Here is a 19727-nt window from a genome sequence, read left to right as displayed (position 1 = left end):
TCTGTTGGAGTGGAACATGTGTTTGACTCGAACATTGTCTGTTCGCCAAATAGTGAACAATTTAGGGTGTTTGCGGTAATTTCAAAAGCAGCGGAACACCCTTTAAAAGTCTATGGGAGAAAAAAAAAATGCTAATTTTAAAGGTTAATATGCAAGCTATTGTCATAAAAAGTGTTTGGGGAACTGGGTCCTGCCCCAGGAGACATGTATCAATGCAAAAAACTGTTTTAAAAAGTGAAGTTTTTTCGGGAGCAGTGATTTTAATAATGCTTAAAGTGAAACAATAAAAGTGAAATGTTCCTTTAAATTTCCTGGGGGGTGTCTAATATGCCTGTAAAGTGGCACTTTTTCCCGTGTTTAGAACAGTCCGAGTGCGAAATTACATTTCTAAAGTAATTTAAAAGTACTACGCTAGTGGCTATTAATGAATTGTCGGGTCTCTGCAATACACATAAAAGTCATTGAAAAAAACGGCCTGGTATTCCCCCACAGTGCATTACCAGGCCCTTTGGGTCTGGTAAGAATATTAAGGGGAATCCCAAACCAAAATTAAAAAACACAGCAGGAGACTCCCATTGAGGTGGATTGTCCGGAGAACGAATCAGGGAAGAAGAAGCCGTGGAGTAGGATGTCTGACGAGAAAATGGAGGAAAAAGCAGAGGGCTGGAGGAAGAAGCAGAGGACGAAGATGGAAGAAGAAAACCGAAGAAAGACCAGAAGAAGATGGAAGAAGAAGCGGGGGAAAGAAGAAGACATTAATAAAGGAATTGTCAAAAACTGGCTATTGTCTTTTTTAACATTTTTGACACTTTTTTTGTGAAATGATAGGGGTACATTTTTACCCCATTACCATTTCACATGGGGGGGCTAGGATCTTGGGGTCCTCTTGTTAAAGGGAGCTTCCAGATTCTGTCCGCATACCCCCACAGCCACCGGGAAAGGTTTGTGGGGATGAGGCCCTTGTCCCCATCAACATGGGGACATCCTCCCCATGTTGAGGGCATGTGGCCTGGTACGGTTCAGGAGGGGGGATGCTCTCTGGCCCCCCCTCTTTTCCTGCAGCCTGCCAGGTTGCGTGCTCAGATAAGGGTCTGGCATGGATTTTTAGGGGGGCCCCCACAGCATTTTTTTTTATTTTGGTGCGGGGTTCCCCTTAATATCCATACCAGACCTGAAGGGCCTGGTATGGAATTTGGGGGGACCCCCATGCAATTTGTTTTTTAAATTTTGGTTCTGGGTTCCCCTTAATATTCATGCCAGACCCAAAGGGCCTGGTATGCACTGTGGGGGAATCCCAGGCCGTTTTTTTCAACGAGTTTTATGTGTATTGCAGAGACCCGATAATTAATTAATAGCCGATAGCGTTAGAGCTAGTACTTTTAAATGACTTTTTTCCTTTAGAAATTTCATTTTTCTCTCAGACTGTTGTAAACACAGGAAACATGCGCTACTTTACAGGCATACTATCGATACCCCCAGGTACGAAATTTAAAGGAATATTTCACTTTTATTGTTTCACTTTAAGCATTATTAAAATCACTGCTCCCGAAAAAACTGCAGTTTTTAAAACTTTTTTTTGCAGTGATACATGTCCCCTGGGGCAGGACCTGGGTCCCCAAACACTTTTTATGACAATAACTTGCATATAAGCTTTTAAAATTAGCACTTTTGATTATTCATGTTCGTGTCCCATAGACTTTAACGATGTTCGCGTGTTCGAACAAATTTTTTGCCTGTTCGCATGTTCTGCTGCAAACTGAACAGGGGGTTGCTCGGCCCATCCCTAGCCTCTATGACTATGGGAAAATACCTACACACACAAGCTAACAGCATACCTCCCAACTGTCTCAGATGGGAATGAGGGACACCTACTAGCAAAAGTATTCAGGACACACACCTTGGCACACCTTCTTTAAAGGAGAATTGCACAAAAAAATGATTGGTTAAACCCACAAGTGCTTTTTTACTTTTTTATCACTACTATTCCTTTATATTGTCTTTTGAAATTTACAAATTTAGAAATTAGATGAAAAGTTTAGCACTGGGAAACATTTTTTTGAATAATAAGCAGAGCATTTTTTATACAACTACATAGATCAGACCAAAATGAGGACAAATGAGGAGGAAAGAGAGACAGAGGGACTTTGTTTTAAATGAGGGACAGTCCCTTTGAAATCAGTGATGGTTGGGAGCTTTGCTAACAGCAGTAGGGTGTCTCACCGGTCTTTTTTGGCATTGTTGCAGCAAGAACATGGTAGTCTTGTATGCCTAAAGAAACTCTGTCCCCGCATAGTTTTTATGTGTTCTTCCTACCTAGTGATATTTGCAGATGGTTTGCTTACTGAAACCATGCCTTATTTATTCTGTGAAATCCCCCTTTTCTGCTGTTGGGTGCCGCCATCTTGAATCTGAGGTCACCAGCCGTGGAAGCTTGAGCTGTCACTCCTGTAATCACACAGCCTGGATGGCAATCAAGAGAGATTGGATAGTTGACTGAGAGACAGTGAAAGTGATTATGTGAGAAAAGCAATGGGGTTGATTTACTAAAACTGAGTGTAAACTCAGGAGCAGCTCTGCATAGAAACCAATCAGCTTCCTGGTGTTTTTTTGCCAAGCTTAAGTGAACAAGCTTAAGTTAGAAGCTGATTGGCTACCATGCACAGCTGTACCAGATTTTGTACTCTCAAGTTTTAGCAAACTCTCCCAATGTGTTACAAAGTTATTGTGCAAGTGAGCAAGAAATTGTGGGAAATAGATGAAAGACCTTTAGCGATGGACCATTAGAGGTACAGGGGGACCAGAGTACACATGTAGAACAAATGTTAGGGAGAGGAAGAGATAGGACGATCTTGAGAAATACTGATAATAGCACTAGGGTTGATGTACTAAAACTGAAGAGTGCAAAATCTGGTGCAGCTGTGCAGGGTAACCACTTAGAACTTGGGGTTGGGATAAAAACAGGCAGTTGAGCATCAGTTTTAGGCTATGTTTACACCATGCACCATGCAGATGCGACGGAGTACACAAGAATTTCCACGCATTGCATGTAGGACAGCCTATTCATTGCAATGGGCTCTTCTACATGTGAGAAATGCTCAAATATAATCCCCTACCATAGGAGTGTGCACAGGGTATGCCAGGTGTGCCTGGGCACATCCTAATCGCCCCATGCACATTAGTATTATCGCTCTGTGTGGTGGCAGGAAGATGGGAAAGATCTCCCTCTTACCGACTATGCCATAAGAGAAGTGTTTATGCTCTTCTCTTTCACTGTGCTGGAAGGGAGATCAATGTGCCGGGGTTATATATATGTAGACACACACACACACATATGTGTTTGAGCTTTAGGGTGCACACCCTAGTGAAATAGGATGCACACCCATGTCCCTAACCATATTGGGAAATTGCGCTGCACCAGAATGGTACTGCAGCACCATGCATTTTGGCATGTGCAAAAACATACCTGTTAGCAGATGCAGAAGGGTGCCATTAAGGATAAGACTAGAAAAGGGGCAGAGTGATTTTGTGCGTTGCAGAAAAGCGCCTTATTTTGCTGCGTTCCTGCAACGCAAAAGTGTAAACATATCCTAACAGAATGCATTACTAATGCTTCTCTTTCTTTTTAAGTATTTCCAGTGTATAATCCAGTGGATTACTATTGCAACAACACATCATCAGCAGGGTAAAACTAACCTGTTCCTCTTCCTCACACAGTTTTAACACGCCTCAGGAATTTAGCTCCTGCAGTCACCAGAACTATCAGGACTTTATTCTACAAAATATGCCCCTCTGTATGAAGAACATGCCAGACAAAAATGAGATTATCAGCTCTGCAGTTTGTGGAAATCAGTTCACAGAAGTGGGAGAGGAATGTGACTGTGGTACCGAGACGGTAATGAGATTTTTCATCCGTACCCTTTGTATATGTTACAGACACCCACACTTGACACTGAGCTGAGCAGGTACACATAATTTTCTATTTAACGTTGAACTTCAGGTACAACAAAAATGTATTTAAATGTATTCCACAGTAGCCAAAAAGGACTTTGTTTGACTTAAATGTTGTTTAAAATACAGATATTACTTAGTAAAAGTATCTGTGGCATCATCATTGTGCTGTGCATAGCCAGTGAAGAGAGCGGAGCTGTGGGAGTCTAGCATTCTCCACCCACTACAGGCTTGGGCACACAGTGTTCAGTTGCAGAAGAAAAACTGTATTGATGTTGAAATTCAGCAAAGCACAAATACCTGGCGGGAAGACAAATACCTGGCGGGAAGACATCCTAACTGAGCGCATTCACAGAATTTTTCAGCAAAAAAGTGGAACAGTAGGTCTTGGGTGCGCTGCCAGAGTCTATGTTGGGGAATAGAATTCGGCCTAGCTGGTCCTAGCCCAATTGAGGAGGCTTCCAAGAAGAATGGCGTGTCCCTGCTTTTTCCCTACTCGTCTGGAAGCTCTCTGCCAGAGTCATATGGGGCAGCAGCATCCAATCAGATAGCTTCCCCAGTATCCCAGAAATGCATAGAGGAACCATGTTCCTCTCGACTTCCCTTCCAACTGCAATGCCGCTGCAGTTGAGCTCCACCTGCAGTGGACAAAGTAGGCTTCATCTGCCTACTTTGTAAAAGTATCTGTGGCATCATCATTGTGCTGTGCATAGCCAGTGAAGAGAGCGGAACTGTGTGAGTCTAGCATTCTCCACCCACTACAGGCTTGTAGTGCGGCGGCAGTGGGCACACAGTGTTCAGTTGCAGAAGAAGAACTGTATTGATGTTGAAATTCAACAAAGCACAAATACCTGGCGGGAAGACAAATACCTGGTGGGAAGACATCCTAACTGAGTGCATTCACAGAATGTTTCAGCAAAAAAGTGTAACAGTAGGTCTTGGGTGCACTGCCAGAGTCTGTGTCGGGGAATAGAATGTGGCCTAGCTGGTCCTAGCCCAATTGAGGAGGCTTCCAAGAAGGATGGCGTGTCCCTGCTTTTTCCCTACTCGTCTGGAAGCTCTCTGCCAGAGTCGCATGGGGCAGCAGCATCCAATCAGATAGCTTCCACACTATCCCAGAAATGCATAGAGGAACCATGTTCCTCTCGACTTCCCTTCCAACTGCAATGCCGCTGCGGTTGAGCTCCACCTGCAGTGGACAAAGTAGACTTCATCTGCCTACAGTCTGCCTGCAGAAAACTACAGAAGGGGCAGATACAAGACCAGTCACCCTATAAAAAGGAGTAAGTAGCAGTGACCTGTCTTTATTACAGGAAGTTTCTGTACAGAGACATAGCAAGAGCAGCTGCTCCAAAACTTAGTAAATGAGCAAAAGCTCTGCTGACTTCCATCATCCAATCATACGCAAGCAAAAATGTACTCCATTTACTAAGCTTTGCAGAAACTGCACTTGTAGTGTGCAACTGCACTTTGCAAAGTGCACAGTCTATTTGCCTTTAGTAAATCAACGCCAGAGTCCCACACTGGATTACTGCACAGATCTAGAAGAAATACACAAAGAATACACATGCCTCTTGTATTTAGACAATATTTGACTAACCTGCAATTCAGTTTTAGAGTAATTGACAATGAAAAAAATTCTAGTAAGCAAACCCCATAATATGTTTATGTCCATATCTTTCTTGTCCTGAGATTAAGCAATTAGTGTAATCAGCAATTCTCATCTGCCTATAGGAATGTACCAACAACTGCTGTAATGCCAAAACCTGCAAACTCAAAGAAGGCGCTAAGTGTGCAGAGGGAGAGTGCTGCTCTAATTGTCAGGTGAGTGTTTTAGGTAATAATGAAACAGTTACTCCATCTAAAACTAGCATATGGGTGTTAAATAGACGTTGGAGAGTAGTGATGTGCTGAAAACTCCCCTGTTTGGTTTGCACAAGAGCTCTGGTACAGGGAAAAAGTTTGGTCCCGAGCCGGAAAGTCTATTAAGGTCTATCGGACCCAAACATGAAAAATCAAGTATCTCCATTTTGAAGGCTTATATGCTAGTTTGTTTTAGGGACTCCATTAGTGAAATCTCAGTACTTGAGTACCTGGGTCTGCACACTTGCTGTGGCCATTATGAAGGGGTCCCCCTCTTACTGTTGAATTTGTGAGAACACTCCATGGTGGTGAGAACATTCAAAACTCCCAGGTTGGCAGTAACAGAGTGGCAGGAGAAGCCCTCTCTTGAATTTCTAAAGGGATAAAAGAAGTCAGTGGGTGGTTTGGCTCACCACACTCCAACTGTAATTGAAATATCTCTTACAGTTTTAAGTAGAATAAGGATGTATTGGATCCTCTTTTAGGCTGCAATTTGTCCCAGCAGGCGAGATTTTCCCCTACTCCTTTTAATGAAGACACGGCAAGAAGTTTGGAAAATCTCATACAGGTGCCCCCACTGGGAGCTTTCCTCTTTGCTCCTATTCTTATAACAGTCATAAGGAACCATTTGCATCTTTACATTTAAGGGGTGTTATGTTGTGCATTCATTTGCGTTAATGAGGCCATTCTTTTTTCAATTGACTGCCTAACGCTCCAATAAAAAGTGAGTGCAGCATTTTTTTCAGTGCAATGCTTGTTCGTTGGCATGGTGCATTGGGGTCAGCTTTAGAATGAATTACATTGCTGCATTGTATAATCCGCACTGGAGCACACCAGCTAATAATTCTAAATAATTCTAAATAATAATTCACAGTGATTCACATTGTTGCATTGTGGTAAAGCCTGCATGACTACAGCGCATGTTGCATGCTTTGGTGCGCTGCAGTGCCATTCGGAATGAATGGCATCACAGTAAACCAATGTGTGTAACATTGTGTAATGTTCTCTGCATCGCTGTGCAGAAAATATACATCCCTGCATACAGCCCAACAATCGATTTTCAGAGGACTAGTGTAAATGAGCCCTATGTCTGTCAGTCAGCTTTTAGTTCAACATTTCTTGATCAGGATGGCCAAAAGACTGGAGTGAAATGCCAATAGCCCCTAGGGAAGATGTACAAATGTGTGTTTGAAATACGGTAAAAAAAATTATAGTGCATCAAGCATGTAAAATGTAAGCATGAAGATTGAGTAATGGCATTGATATGTTGTTTGCACTTTATCTGTTAGCTGAAGACTGCAGGATCTTTGTGCAGAGACGATAAAGATGACTGTGACTTGGCAGAAATGTGTGACGGGAAGTCTGGCATGTGTCCCTCTGACGGCTTCCGGATCAATGGGTTTCCCTGTGGAAATGGTGAAGGATACTGCTACACTGGAAAATGTAGCACTCTCCAAAGTCAATGTCAAATGCACTGGGGTGCAGGTAAGCGGGAAGAAACCAACCAATATCTGCTTGCATACAGACAGGAGGAGAGGGCAGTGTGAGCAGAGTTAATGACTTATCAGTGTGTTTTTGCTTCTTTCTCATTCTTCAATCAGCAGGCTGTAGGTAGGGAGATAACTGTTTTCCTAAAAGTTAAAAGTTAAAGCAAAAAAAGGGGGCCAAATTGTAAGGGCTAGATGACTGGGTCAGAGCAACTCCAAAACTACAGCTCTTGTGGGATGTATGTGATCTGCAGTGGTTAAGACCTACCAAAAGTGGACCAGGAAAGGAAAACCAGTGAACCAGCCACAGGGTCATGGATGCCCAAGGCTCATTAATGCACATGGGGAGTGAAGACTGGCCCGTGCAGTCTGATCCAATAGAAGAGCTACGGTAGCCCAAATTGCTGAAAAAGTTCATGCTGATGGTGATAGGTGTCAGAACACACAGTACATCACAGTTTGTTGTGTACGGGACTGTGTAGTCGCATTCTGGTCAGGGTGCCCATGCTGACCTGTGTCCACAGTCAAATGCATTTAGAGTGGGCACGTGAGCATCAGAATTAGACCACGAAACAAGAAAGTGGCCTGGTCTGATGAATCAAGTTTTTTCTTTTACATAATGTGGATGGCCAGTGGTGTGTACATCGATGCCATGATAATTCAGGAATGTTTTGGTGGAAAAAGGGGACCTACTAAATATTAGGTGGGTGGTTATAATGTTATGGCTGATTAGTGTGTTGTGTAAGGTATGGTGACAGCAATGGCACTGCTAGATATTTTTGGGTGCCTTTTAGAGAGCTTTGGTTATATGGCCTGGAACCACTGGCAGCAAATGCCAAGATATGCAGACGTAGAAAGAGACCAGGGGTGGAAATGGGGGTCAAAGGGAAAGGTTAGAGTAGAGTGATACTGCAACAGTTCAATCTAGGTGCCCAGGGGTGACCTGGGTCTTGTAGGATGTTATCAACTCTCTTGCTGGTTGTAAAAGAATGGACTTTTGCACCTTTATGATGTATAGTTGTGCGGCATTTGCTAATGATGTCTGGTCATTATCTACACATATTGCAGTGTATAAGTGATTTTTTAAATATATTCATATATATTAATATATTCATCTGTTACTGTTACATTAGGGTATGTTGCTGGGTCAGATTCCTGCTTTGCACTAAATAGACAAGGCAGCCCTGGGTTTTGCCGTCAGTCTGGAGTCAATGTCGTGTGCCCAGCCAAGTGAGTGCAGACCAAAGTCAATGATCTGACATGCTATATGTGATCCCCATCAATATCTAACTGCAGCCTTTATATACGCAGGGATGTGAAATGCGGAGTGTTGTTCTGCTCTAGGAGCAGCTTGCCTCCTTATAATTCGGACTGTAATGTCCTTAACTCACAAGTGCTGGTGGAGGAAGGGACACGTTGTGCAGAAGAATATGTGAGTATCCCAATGCATGCAGTGCAGTCTGACTATTCCCACACATTCAGTTTAAATGGTTTTCATATACCTAGGAATGAGTGAAAATTACAGTTTTCAAATATCCAAAATTTCCAGAAAGGTAGCTCAAACAATGACTTGCTCAAAAAAAAAAATACAAAAATAAATGAAATAAACACAAGGAAAAGGACCAATGCTTAATTTTTAAATAGTAATTTTGTTAAAAATTGGCAAGTTTGCCAAAACTCATCAATTATTCCTATAAATAACTGAAAAGCCTACTTACACACGCACAAGTACATACTGGACATCAAAGAAGACAGGTTATGTGAACCAACAACAAACCTGGGGATCTAGATGGGTAGAAAGATACAGGTCAGTGGGGCAAGGAAGATAAATTATATTACCAAATTCAAACACACTCCTAAACCTTGTGGACAGCCTTCCCATAAGTGTTGAGGCAGTTATAGCTGCAAAGAATTGGCCAAATCGATATTGAACCTTACGGACTAAGACTGGGATGCCATTAAAGTTGAGTTAAAGATGGACATACCAGATACACTTGGAACTGGGTTAGTCAAAAAAGCAAAGAAGTCTTGATTGATTTCAATAGATGCCCTATCAATGGATATTGTGTGACCACAGGGGAGAGACAGATATAGATCCTATATCCTATAGGAAAGATATACAGTATCTCACAAAAGTGAGTGGACCCCTCACATTTTTGTAAATATTTTATTATATCTTTTCATATGACAACACTGAAGAAATTACACTTTGCTACAATGTAAAGTAGTGAGTGTACAGCTTGTATAACAGTGTCAATTTTCTGCCCCATCAAAACAACGCAACAAACATCCATTAATGTCTAAACCACTGGCAACAAAAGTGAGTACACCCCTAAGTGAAAATGTCCAAACTGGGCCCAATGTGTCAATATTTTGTGTGGCCACCATTATTTTCCAACACTGCCTTAACCCTCTTAGGCATGGAGTTCACCAGAGCTTCACAGGTTGCCACTGGAGGACTCTTCCACACCTCCATGATGTCATCATGGAGCTGGTGGATGTTAAAGACCTTGCACTCCTCCACATTCCATTTGAGGATGCCCCACAGATGCTCAATAGGGTTTAGGTCTGGAGACATACTTGGCCAGTCCATCAGCTTCTTTAGCAATGCAGTGATCGTCTTGGAGGTGTGTTTGGGGTCATTATAATGATGGAATACTCCCCTGCTGCTCAGTCTCCAAAGGGAGGGGATTATGCTCGGCTTCATTATGTTATAGTACATGTTGGCATTCATGGTTCCCTCAATGAACTTTAGCTCTCCAGGTGGCAGCACTCGTGCAGCCTCAGACCATGACACTCCCACCACCATGCTTGACTGTAGGCAAGACACACTTGTCTTTGTACTCCTCAGGTGGTTGCCGTCACACACGCTTAACACCACCTGGACCAAATAAGTTTATCTTGGTCTCATCAGACCACAGGGCATGGTTTCAGTAATCCATGTCCTTAGTCTTCAGCAAACTGTTTGCAGGCTTTCTTGTGCATCATCTTTAGAAGAGGCTTCCTTCTGGGACAACAGCCATGCAGACCAATTTGATGCAGTGTGCGGCATATGGTCTTAGCACTGACAGGCTGACCCCCCCCCCCATTCCTTCAACCTCTGCAGCAATGCTGGCAGCACTCATATGTCTATTTCCAAAAGACAACATCTGGATATGATGCTAAGCACGTGCACTCAACTTCTTTGGTTGACCATGGCAAGGCCTGTTCTGAGTGGAACCTGTCCTGTTAAACTGCTGTATGGTCTTGGCCACCGTGCTACAGCTCAGTTTCAGGGTCTTGCCAATCTTCCTATAGCCTAGGCCATCTTTATGTAGAGCAACCATTCTTTTTTTCAGATCCTCAGAGAGTTCTTTGCCATTAGGTGCCTTGTTGAACTTCCAGTGACCAGTATGAGAGAGTGAGAGTGATAACACCAAATGTAACACACCTGCTCCCCATTCACACCTGAGACCTTGTAACACTAACGAGTCACGTGACATCGGGGAGGAAAATGGCTAATTGGGCCCAATTTGGACATTTTCACTTAGGGGTGTACTCACTTTTGTTGCCAGTGGTTTAGACATTAATGGCTATTTGTTGAGTTATTTTGAGGGGACTGTACATTTACACTGTTATACAAGCTGTACACTCACTACTTTACATTGTAGCAAAGTGTAATTTCTTCAGTGTTGTCACATGAAAAGATATAATAAAATACAGTATGTACAAAAATGTGACGGGTGTACTCACTTTTGTGAGATACTGTGTATATATACTTTTTTTTTATCTATTACTAGTGTAGTGTATGCACAGTTTTTTTTAAGTGGCAGCAGTTCTTGTGTTTTATCATATTTCCTATTTTTAGTATTAGCACCAAATTATTATATTTATTACATAATTAACATGGGGATTTGTAATAATCTTTTTTTCTATACCTGGAGGTAGGTACTCTAAATATCCCAACCCCCTAAAGTGTTGTTTTATGTATTTATTCTGCTTCATACTGTTTATTCTTTTGCAGGTATGTCACGGTGGAAGATGCACCAATATTGAAGCTGCTTACAAGTCCCAGAACTGCTCTGCAAAGTGTCAAAAAAATGCTGTGAGCAATGCTTGTATTTTACTGCAGCAATATCATTAGTTCTGCGATTAGAAGAATATACAGCTTATGGCATGTGCTATGGAACAAATAGTTTAACTTGTATGTGTAGGCAAGATTTAAAAAAAAACATATGCAGTACCATCTCTGCAATGAATGCACATTTCTCCATGTTTTATCCCTTTAAATCACAGCATATACAGAAATACCTGCTTATCTGCCAGAAATGCACTCCGCTTCTAATTGCCTGTTGTGTGCTGCTGACAGCACAATGGAATTTAAAAAATAATGCTGTTAGCTCTGGCCAGCTCTCCATAACAGGAAGGTGTTCTGTAGTTCAGTGAGACAATAGGGAGGGTTGATTAGACTCATTGAGATAGCACAAGCAGTGTGCATGGGACAGCTTTGGATTTCTGGCAGGATTGGCAGGTATTGTTTTGCACTTATTAAACAGATATAGAAAAGCTAGGGAAAAATAGGAGAAGTTCATTGTTAGGATTTGCATACACCTTAACTGCATACATAGAATGAGTACTGTAGTAAAAAGAGATCAATGATTTACTGTATGTGTTCAAAGTTGGACTATGTAATCCAGTAATACCCAAGTTATGCCCATAGGAATTACAAGCAACCCGCTGGTGCCATCACCTTCCAGCCCTTCCCAGGTTTCAGGTGCTGGGAGACGGGGTTTATGATCATGTGACCTTCATGATTGGCTGTCATGGCGGTAACAAGACGGGAAAACTTCCAATCTCAAGTAGCAATCGGGAGCTTTCCATTAGCCACTGGTAACTCTACCAGGAGCATGCAGGGAGCACGTTCTCAGCACATCTGTGTGTGCAACCTGGTACGCAAATATGCGGCCTCTCTGTGCCAATACCCACCCGCCGAGAGGCTGCATATTTGCATACCGTCAGCGTCAAAAGGTTAACCTCCCTGGCGGTACGATTATTTCGGATTTTAGGTGCTAAAAGCGGTACAATTATTTTGCATGAAAATTTGGCGTTTTATAGTGTAGTCCTGTAATTCTTAGCAATAACTCACTTAAATCTGTCCAAACCAGAGTCTAGCAGACATCCCGGGTATGATAAAGTTTGAAAAATGAAATCATAAATAATAATATAATAAATAATTATAAATAATTGTACCAAATAATAATATAACAATAATAAAAATTATTCAATAATGTAATCAAATCAAAAACACTGAAATTTGCAGAATTGTCACTGTCATTACTTTTCAACATTTGATGACGGATCTCCCCACAAATCGCTATCACTCAATTCTGCGAGTGATTCTAATTTATTATCGCTGTTTTCTAGCTGGTCTAAAGTCATTATTGATGTAAAGGGACAGTTTTGGTTGCTATGGACAATCTCCAGTTTCCAGGCATAAAGAACAGTTTTTATTATATAAAACTGCATGCAGGACACTGGACAGACCACTAGGGACAAAGGGGATGTGAAATTATTACATACAGCAATGTAATCTGTAAGATTACATTATACTGTATGTATAGTGAGCGTTTCACTTTTTGAATTTGGCACCGATCTCCGTCCCCGTGCGTCGCAACGCTCGCAGGGAATGGAGATCAGCTCCGTGATAGATCGAGCGAGACACGGCTCGCTCGTACAGCGGGGGGACATCGCTGGATCCGAGGGAGAAGGTGAGTAAGCGTCCTCCTGGATCCATCGATGCGGTCCCGAGTCTGGCTCGGGGTTACCGCTTTTGGTATAAAAATTCCACCCCGAGCCATACTCAGGAATACCGCCAGAGGGGTTAATGTATATTTAAAGACAAAACTTTTTCTTTGAGTTTGGATGGAGGGCAGAGGGATTAAAACACCTGTCAGTTTTTATTGATGTCTGTGCCCCCTCTCTTTTTGTCCTGCTTACCATTATTATTGAAAGTGAAAGTAAAAGAAAATTCCACATTTGGGTTGTCCCCAGAAAATGTATTTCAGGGGAAATCTTCCAATGGGGACACTAGTTCTGGTGACCTGGTTGTCCCCAAGAAATTCTCTTAATTTGCAGGGATTTCCTCCCACTCTCTGTTTGGCTATGGGACAGGAGGGGAAGGAAAATCTCCGCAATGGGACATAGATGGCAAAAAAAAATCTGACAGGGGTTATAAACCTCCCTTACTATATCCAAAATGCAAAAAAAAGTTTTGCCTAGAGCTCTACTTTAACCCTTTTTGGGGGGAAAGTCTGAAATTCAGATAAAAGCTGTCTGCGATGAGCTTTCCAGCTAATCAATTGGTTTCTATGAGCAATGTGTATAGTTTTTTTATGGACTTAAAGAGTAACTCCACTTTTGTTGGGAAAAAAGGTAATCCCATCTGGGTGATCAATGTACATTGCAGGAACTTGCAACATTTTAGGAGATTCTTACCTCTCCTCCAAAGAAATAACTGTTTGTTTCATCATTGTAATCCCCTGATACACATGGGGGTTGATTTACTAAAGGCAAATCCACTTTGCACTACAAGTGCACTTAAAAGTGCAGTCGCTGTAGATCAGAGGGGAAGATCTGAAATTAGGGGAAGCTCTGCTGATTTTTATCATCCAATCATGTGCAAGCTAAAATGCTGTTTTTTATTTTCCTTGCATGTCCCCCTCAGATCTACAACGACTACACTTCCAAGTGCACTTTCAGTGCACATTCAAGTGACTTTGCGGTGCATTTGTAGTGCAAAGTAGATTTGCCTTTAGTAAATAACCCCCTTAGTGTTCTAATTAAAAAGCTGCAGGGTGTGCATCCCTTTAGGCCTGGTTTACACTGATGCCACAAACGCTCCGACTTTGGGAGAACATTCAATATCATTGAAGTCAGATCAAAGTTGGATCCTTGTCCTAGCCATCTGATTTGTGACATCCGACATGGTGATTATAGCAGCAGGAAAAGGAATTTATGTCACACTGGGATTAGTTTGATTGGTCAAAGGACAAAGTCAGAGCAAAATTGTATCCCGTTCATTCAAGTCGGATGGAAGTAGGACTGATGTAGGCCCGATGTCGCAGGGTAAAGTCAGATCGACATATTTAACCCTTGGGAAGTATCTCACCAATACTGAAATTCCTATTGCAAGGAGAGCCTAAAATTCGATTTGTATGTTAGCACAAACTTCTTGGAAGATCAGTTAGCCAATTGCACAAGCAGGACATTTCTGGGGGTTTCTGTTGGTGTACAGTGCTTCCATGTTGCCATATTGCTTGGAATTTTACTGAACATTACAGTGTTTGCAGACTGAAAAAGGAAAAGTAGTTTTTTTTTCCTGTCTCGTGTATCAATTATATATGGTATATTATTATTATTATTTTTTTTTGCTATATTTTTTATGCAAAACTGCAGTTACCCTTTGAATGCATGCAATTATTTTACTACAATACTATGTAATAATATTTTGTTGATATAACTGTTTATATCAATTCAGTCAGACAGTCTTGTTTTCTGAGGCAGGTATGTAACCATGAACTGAAATGCCAGTGTGAGAAAGGCTGGGCACCTCCCAACTGCGACACCAATGCCACTCAATTAGGTAAGTAACAGAAGTTGGATGGGCCTGAATCCAGCATGTATAGCCTGAGCTTCATAGATAGCCATAACTTGCCACTGTGTCATTAAATGCATTGGATACAATGTCTTTAGATTTTAGGTAGGGTGTAAGTTGAATTCCTGCCTAACACTATGTTTAAAAATGCCCCCCCCCAACACCTATGCTGACTGACCCATGTAAAAAATGTTTATATACGTAGTATATAATAGTATATACTGTACTAATTTCAGCCTGCTCTGGTCACGTGACATCCTGTGTCAGTGAGTAGTGGCTGCAGGGGAGAGGTAAGATCTACATAAGTCATGATGTCACTCGTAGACTCCCATGTCCCAGCCATTGTTGCCACTCTCTCCTCTCCCCTGCAGATGCTTCTAACAGGGGAGCCGGATCATGTGAGGTGGTAGACATGGCAGGAAGTACGAGAACATCTCTCTATAACAGAGGAAGCATCTTCTCAGTTCTCACCCCAGCTGATTTCTTTTCTATTCCTTTTTCCAGGGAAAACTCTAAATTTTTGATTCTTCACCACAGTCTCAACACTGGTGGCAATGGTCACCAGGAGACATAGAGAGATTGAATCTCTCAAGCAGTGGCACAGACAGAAAAAGCAAAGCAGTAAGGCAATATTCTAGAACACTATGTGTTCTATGACGATGTTGAATGCCACAAATATTTGCTAAATCCAACAAAACATTCATATCAAAGCAGAGGAGCGTGAAGGAGGAATTAGAATTTCTAAATGCTGCTAGCACTGGTTATCACAGGGTGGAGGTAGTAGAGATCAGGCCACGGTTCCCATCCAGCTAATTGTTCCCCATGACATTGGGTGGCCCATGTGTCTTCTGCCATAAACATGAAATAAGTCTTATGTACAGCAAAGGAGAACTTCACTCATTTTATCAAGGACCTCTTAGACCTCTTAGGGTGCATAGCTACTTTACAACTAATAAGCAGCTCTGCCAGTACAGTAAAAGCAGGTTACATTATGGAAAAAAACAATTCCCAGACACCTCCTAAACATTACGTAGATGGAGAACGCTAGATAGGTAACCAGGAATTTTTAAATGTTTTTTAAGTTATACTTTAATGTAAATGGAAACAAGTAAATATAAAGTAGTTAATATCACATTTTGCCTGCAAAAGTGGAAATGTGATTTATTTTTTGTCCCCACAGGAGCTGGCTACATTGTGCTCATTGTCATTGTTCTGATAGTCTTTCTCCTGATTGTATTGTTTGTGGTACATAAGCTGTCCCAAAAGAAGAAGCAGAGGTATGACTGGTGGAGTACATACTTGTGTGTGTATATATTTATATACTGTATACTCAGTGACAGATTGCTATATAGTCACATCTTGATCATTGTTTATTAACTTATTGTGATCAATACAGCTATTAGTAGAATTAACAGACATGCAGGAGCATGCCTGCCAAATATCGGATGATGCTTACAATCATTTGCTCTGCAGTTGTTATTTGAACAATATACAGGCAAAAGTGCAAAATCTGTCTCACTTCTGCATATAAACCAATGAGATTCCAGGTTTTATTACCAAAGCTTAATTGAACAAGCTGGGGTTAGAAGCTCATTGGATTCTATGCAAAAGTGAGCCTGATTTTGCACTTTTCAGCTTTAGTAAATAAACCCCATTGTGTACTTAAAAGTGGGGTATGCCTGTAATTAAGAATTCTAAATCAGTTGGGAATTGATATCATGGTCCCTAATTTTTGAGATCATCCCCCTTTTTCAGCTATTGGTAAACGCCATAGCTATTCCAAAATCTCAGGTTTTTCAAATAAATGCAAAACAGTTTCACAGATTTTTGGGGATTCCACTATTTTAAAGTAAGCCTTTCAATTTACATTTAAAGCTAAATTCCAGTTCTGAATTTTATTGCATATTTACATTGGTCTATTTAAACGAATCCGAAATAACGATTCAAATCGATTAAAAGTGAACGAATTTGAATCGAACTCAGAAACAAATTTGAATCTAATTCAAAAACAAATTTGAAAAAATAGAAATCGATTTTCTAAAAAATACAATAAAACAGAATATAAAACAATAAAGCAATAGAATAAAAATAAAATAATAGAACAGAATTTAATAGAATGTAATAAAATAAAACATGACCATCTTCAGAAATTCGAATTCTGAATAGTATAAATTCGAATTAGAGAATAGATTGGAATATAATTCAAAACAATGGAAACTTAAATAGAAAAGAATAGAAAAACAATAGAACAGAATAAAATAAAATATAATACATTACCGTTTTTCTAGTCTATTCTTTTCTATTATTTTCTATTTTATTCTAATTCGATTTCATTCTATGCATGCAATAAAAATTTCCCATTTTATCTGACTGTGTGACTGTGCTACACTCCACCTACAAGTTAACCTACTAGCATGTCTTTGGAGTGTGGGAGAAAACCAGAGTACCTGGAGGAAACCCACACAGGCACAGGGAGAACAAGCAAACTCAAGACAGGTAGTGTCGGTCGAATTTCGGAAAATGGTTATATATAGTTAATTTTTTCAAATTCAGTCAATTTTTTTCAAATGCAGTAGAATTATTTTGAATTTGATCTTTGTTTCGAATTCGGTAGATTTTTTTTTCGAATGCGGTAAATTTTTTTCGAATGTAGTCAAATTGTTTCAAATTCGAATACGAAATGAAACGAATCCCAAAAATGAATGTAACGAATGCAAGGAATTTAACGAATTTAACTAAACAAATTTAGTTAAATAAAAAATCAAAACTAAACGAAACAAAACAAAATTTTTCATCCTGCACATGCCCAAGTGGGATGATTCCCAAAGGAATTAGGCCCCTTACGCTTTCCTTCCTTGTCAGGAATGTCTCTCTACCACTAGTGCTGTCCCTAGCAGGCGGGGTACCTGTCCCTACTATATCAACTCACATAAGTGTGCCAAGCCTGGGAGCCAGGGCCTTTATTAGACTCTGCCTGACCCAAAATGGCTGCCAGAGTCACATGGGGCAGGCGCTCCCATGTGGATTTCTTCCCCAATGACCCAGAAACCATACCCTGTTCCTCTTGACTATCTCTCCGGCTACAAGTCTGTTGCAGGTGAGCGCCACCTGCAGTAGAGAAAGTAGACTGCACCTGCCTACAAACTGGCTCCTGTATGTCAGACCATTGGAGATGAGGTATGTTTTTCAAACTTTAGTTCTGCTTTAAGAGGATGTTTGTGCATGCAGCATGAATGATAGTGCAAAGCACTGTTGCTCTTGTGCTGCCCTGCACTGGCATAGTAAAAGAACCTGCAATAAACCCACAATTAGCATGAAAACCATTGTGATCCAATTAAAAGAGGAACAAAGTTTTGTAAAATGACACATTTTATTGCGATATCATATGTATACAGATGGAATAGTTTGGATAGTATCACTAATAAACCTACTTTCTATGTCCCAGGAGAGCTGCAAATGGTAGTTCTGGTGTGGCCAATCCCACCTTCGGTATTGAAAACCAGAGAAGACAGGCAAATGGCTATCCCCCAACCCCTCAGGTAAGGATATCTACGACAAGGCTACCATAAAGACAGGGGCGACTCTCACATTAGGATGAACCTTACAAGGATAAACTTGACAAATTAAGCTAATGTCAGTATCTAGACCAGTGTTTCTCAACTGCAGTCCTCAAGGCGCCCCAACAGGCCATGTTTTCGGGCCTTCCATTATTTTGCACAGGTGATTTGATCACTTTCACTGCCTTAGTAATTACCACAGCTGTTTCATCTGAGGGAAATCCTGAAAATATGAGCTGTTGGGGAGCCTTGAGGACTGGAGTTGAGAAACACTGATCTAGAAAACTGCTAGCTCTTTAACACATTGAGAGTGAAAAAGACACTCAAAGACAAATGGTATAAACCAACTATTTTCCTTACTGATATATTCCTTTATAAAAACGTGATGGCTCTACTAATCTATGTCTAAGGTTCACTGGATTTGCCTAAGTCTAAGTAAGCGTTTTTTCAGTTCTTTCCTATAACCTCATACCAGATAAAGAAAAAAAATTGTATTCCTAAAAGCTAGTACTGAATATAATCAGTTAGCCAATTACAAATGTTATTATAGGCACAGTACTCCTAAGTATAATAAATATAACTTAGATGAAAATATGTGACTTAAGATCTAAATATATAGCTAAATCCAAGTATGTAATGATTCTGCAAAAATTTTCATGTATAAATAAATACATAAAAAAATCCTATCAAAGTTAAAAATAATAATCACCACGTTAAGCAATCTTTGTGTCAGCAAAACCCCCTATGTAAAAGTTTAATAAATAAAAAAGTAGAGCAGCAATTTGCAGAAACGTGCCTCCCTTACTACTAAAATAAGTACAAAAGTCCTTCTGTTTCATCCAATGTCTATATTACCTAACAGTGTCCAACATCAACCTGTGCCCAATAAAGATTAACACAATGCAGAACTTATTATCATTCATGTGCGTAGCTATCCCTTTATTTGTTAATTGGGCAAATTTACGAGATAGCAGTGATCTTTACATACATGCATCAAAAAGCTCTTTTCCCACCTTGGGATATTTACATATATTTACTTTTTTTAATTCAATAAAAAGCAATTTTAAAAAGCCACTCACAATCTTTATTGATAAACACCCCCCCCCCCCTCTCCATCCCACATCCCAGCACTAGATCACGATCTCTCCTGGTCTTTCTGTGAGCGGGGAGTTTGATAATATCGCTGATTCTGACCTACACATTTTAGACTTCTTCAGGAGTAGTCCTAAAGAAGTGGTG

At 40.7% G+C, this 19727-nt stretch overlaps 1 protein-coding gene across 5 annotated transcripts in view; it reads left to right on the top strand.

Moving 5' to 3' along the window:
- Positions 1-19727, top strand: part of LOC143960809 (zinc metalloproteinase-disintegrin-like VAP1) — a 295153-nt gene that overhangs the window by 75485 nt on the left and 199941 nt on the right. For all 5 annotated transcript variants that reach the window (XM_077469729.1, XM_077469728.1, XM_077469726.1 and 2 more), the window contains exons 12-20: positions 3715-3892; positions 5683-5772; positions 7101-7296; positions 8432-8528; positions 8610-8730; positions 11302-11382; positions 14841-14919; positions 16112-16208; positions 18377-18470. In XM_077469729.1, coding sequence (XP_077325855.1) covers positions 3715-3892; positions 5683-5772; positions 7101-7296; positions 8432-8528; positions 8610-8730; positions 11302-11382; positions 14841-14919; positions 16112-16208; positions 18377-18470 — 1033 coding nt within the window. The remainder of the gene's footprint in view (positions 1-3714; positions 3893-5682; positions 5773-7100; positions 7297-8431; positions 8529-8609; positions 8731-11301; positions 11383-14840; positions 14920-16111; positions 16209-18376; positions 18471-19727) is intronic.

This window comes from Lithobates pipiens, unplaced genomic scaffold (assembly GCF_037356315.1).
Source record: "Lithobates pipiens isolate NorthernLeopardFrog02 unplaced genomic scaffold, aLitPip1_a1.2 Scaffold_8, whole genome shotgun sequence".
Lineage (NCBI taxonomy): Eukaryota > Metazoa > Chordata > Amphibia > Anura > Ranidae > Lithobates > Lithobates pipiens.
Note: the sequence above shows the minus strand (reverse complement) of the source record. Positions and strands in the feature narration are given on the sequence as shown.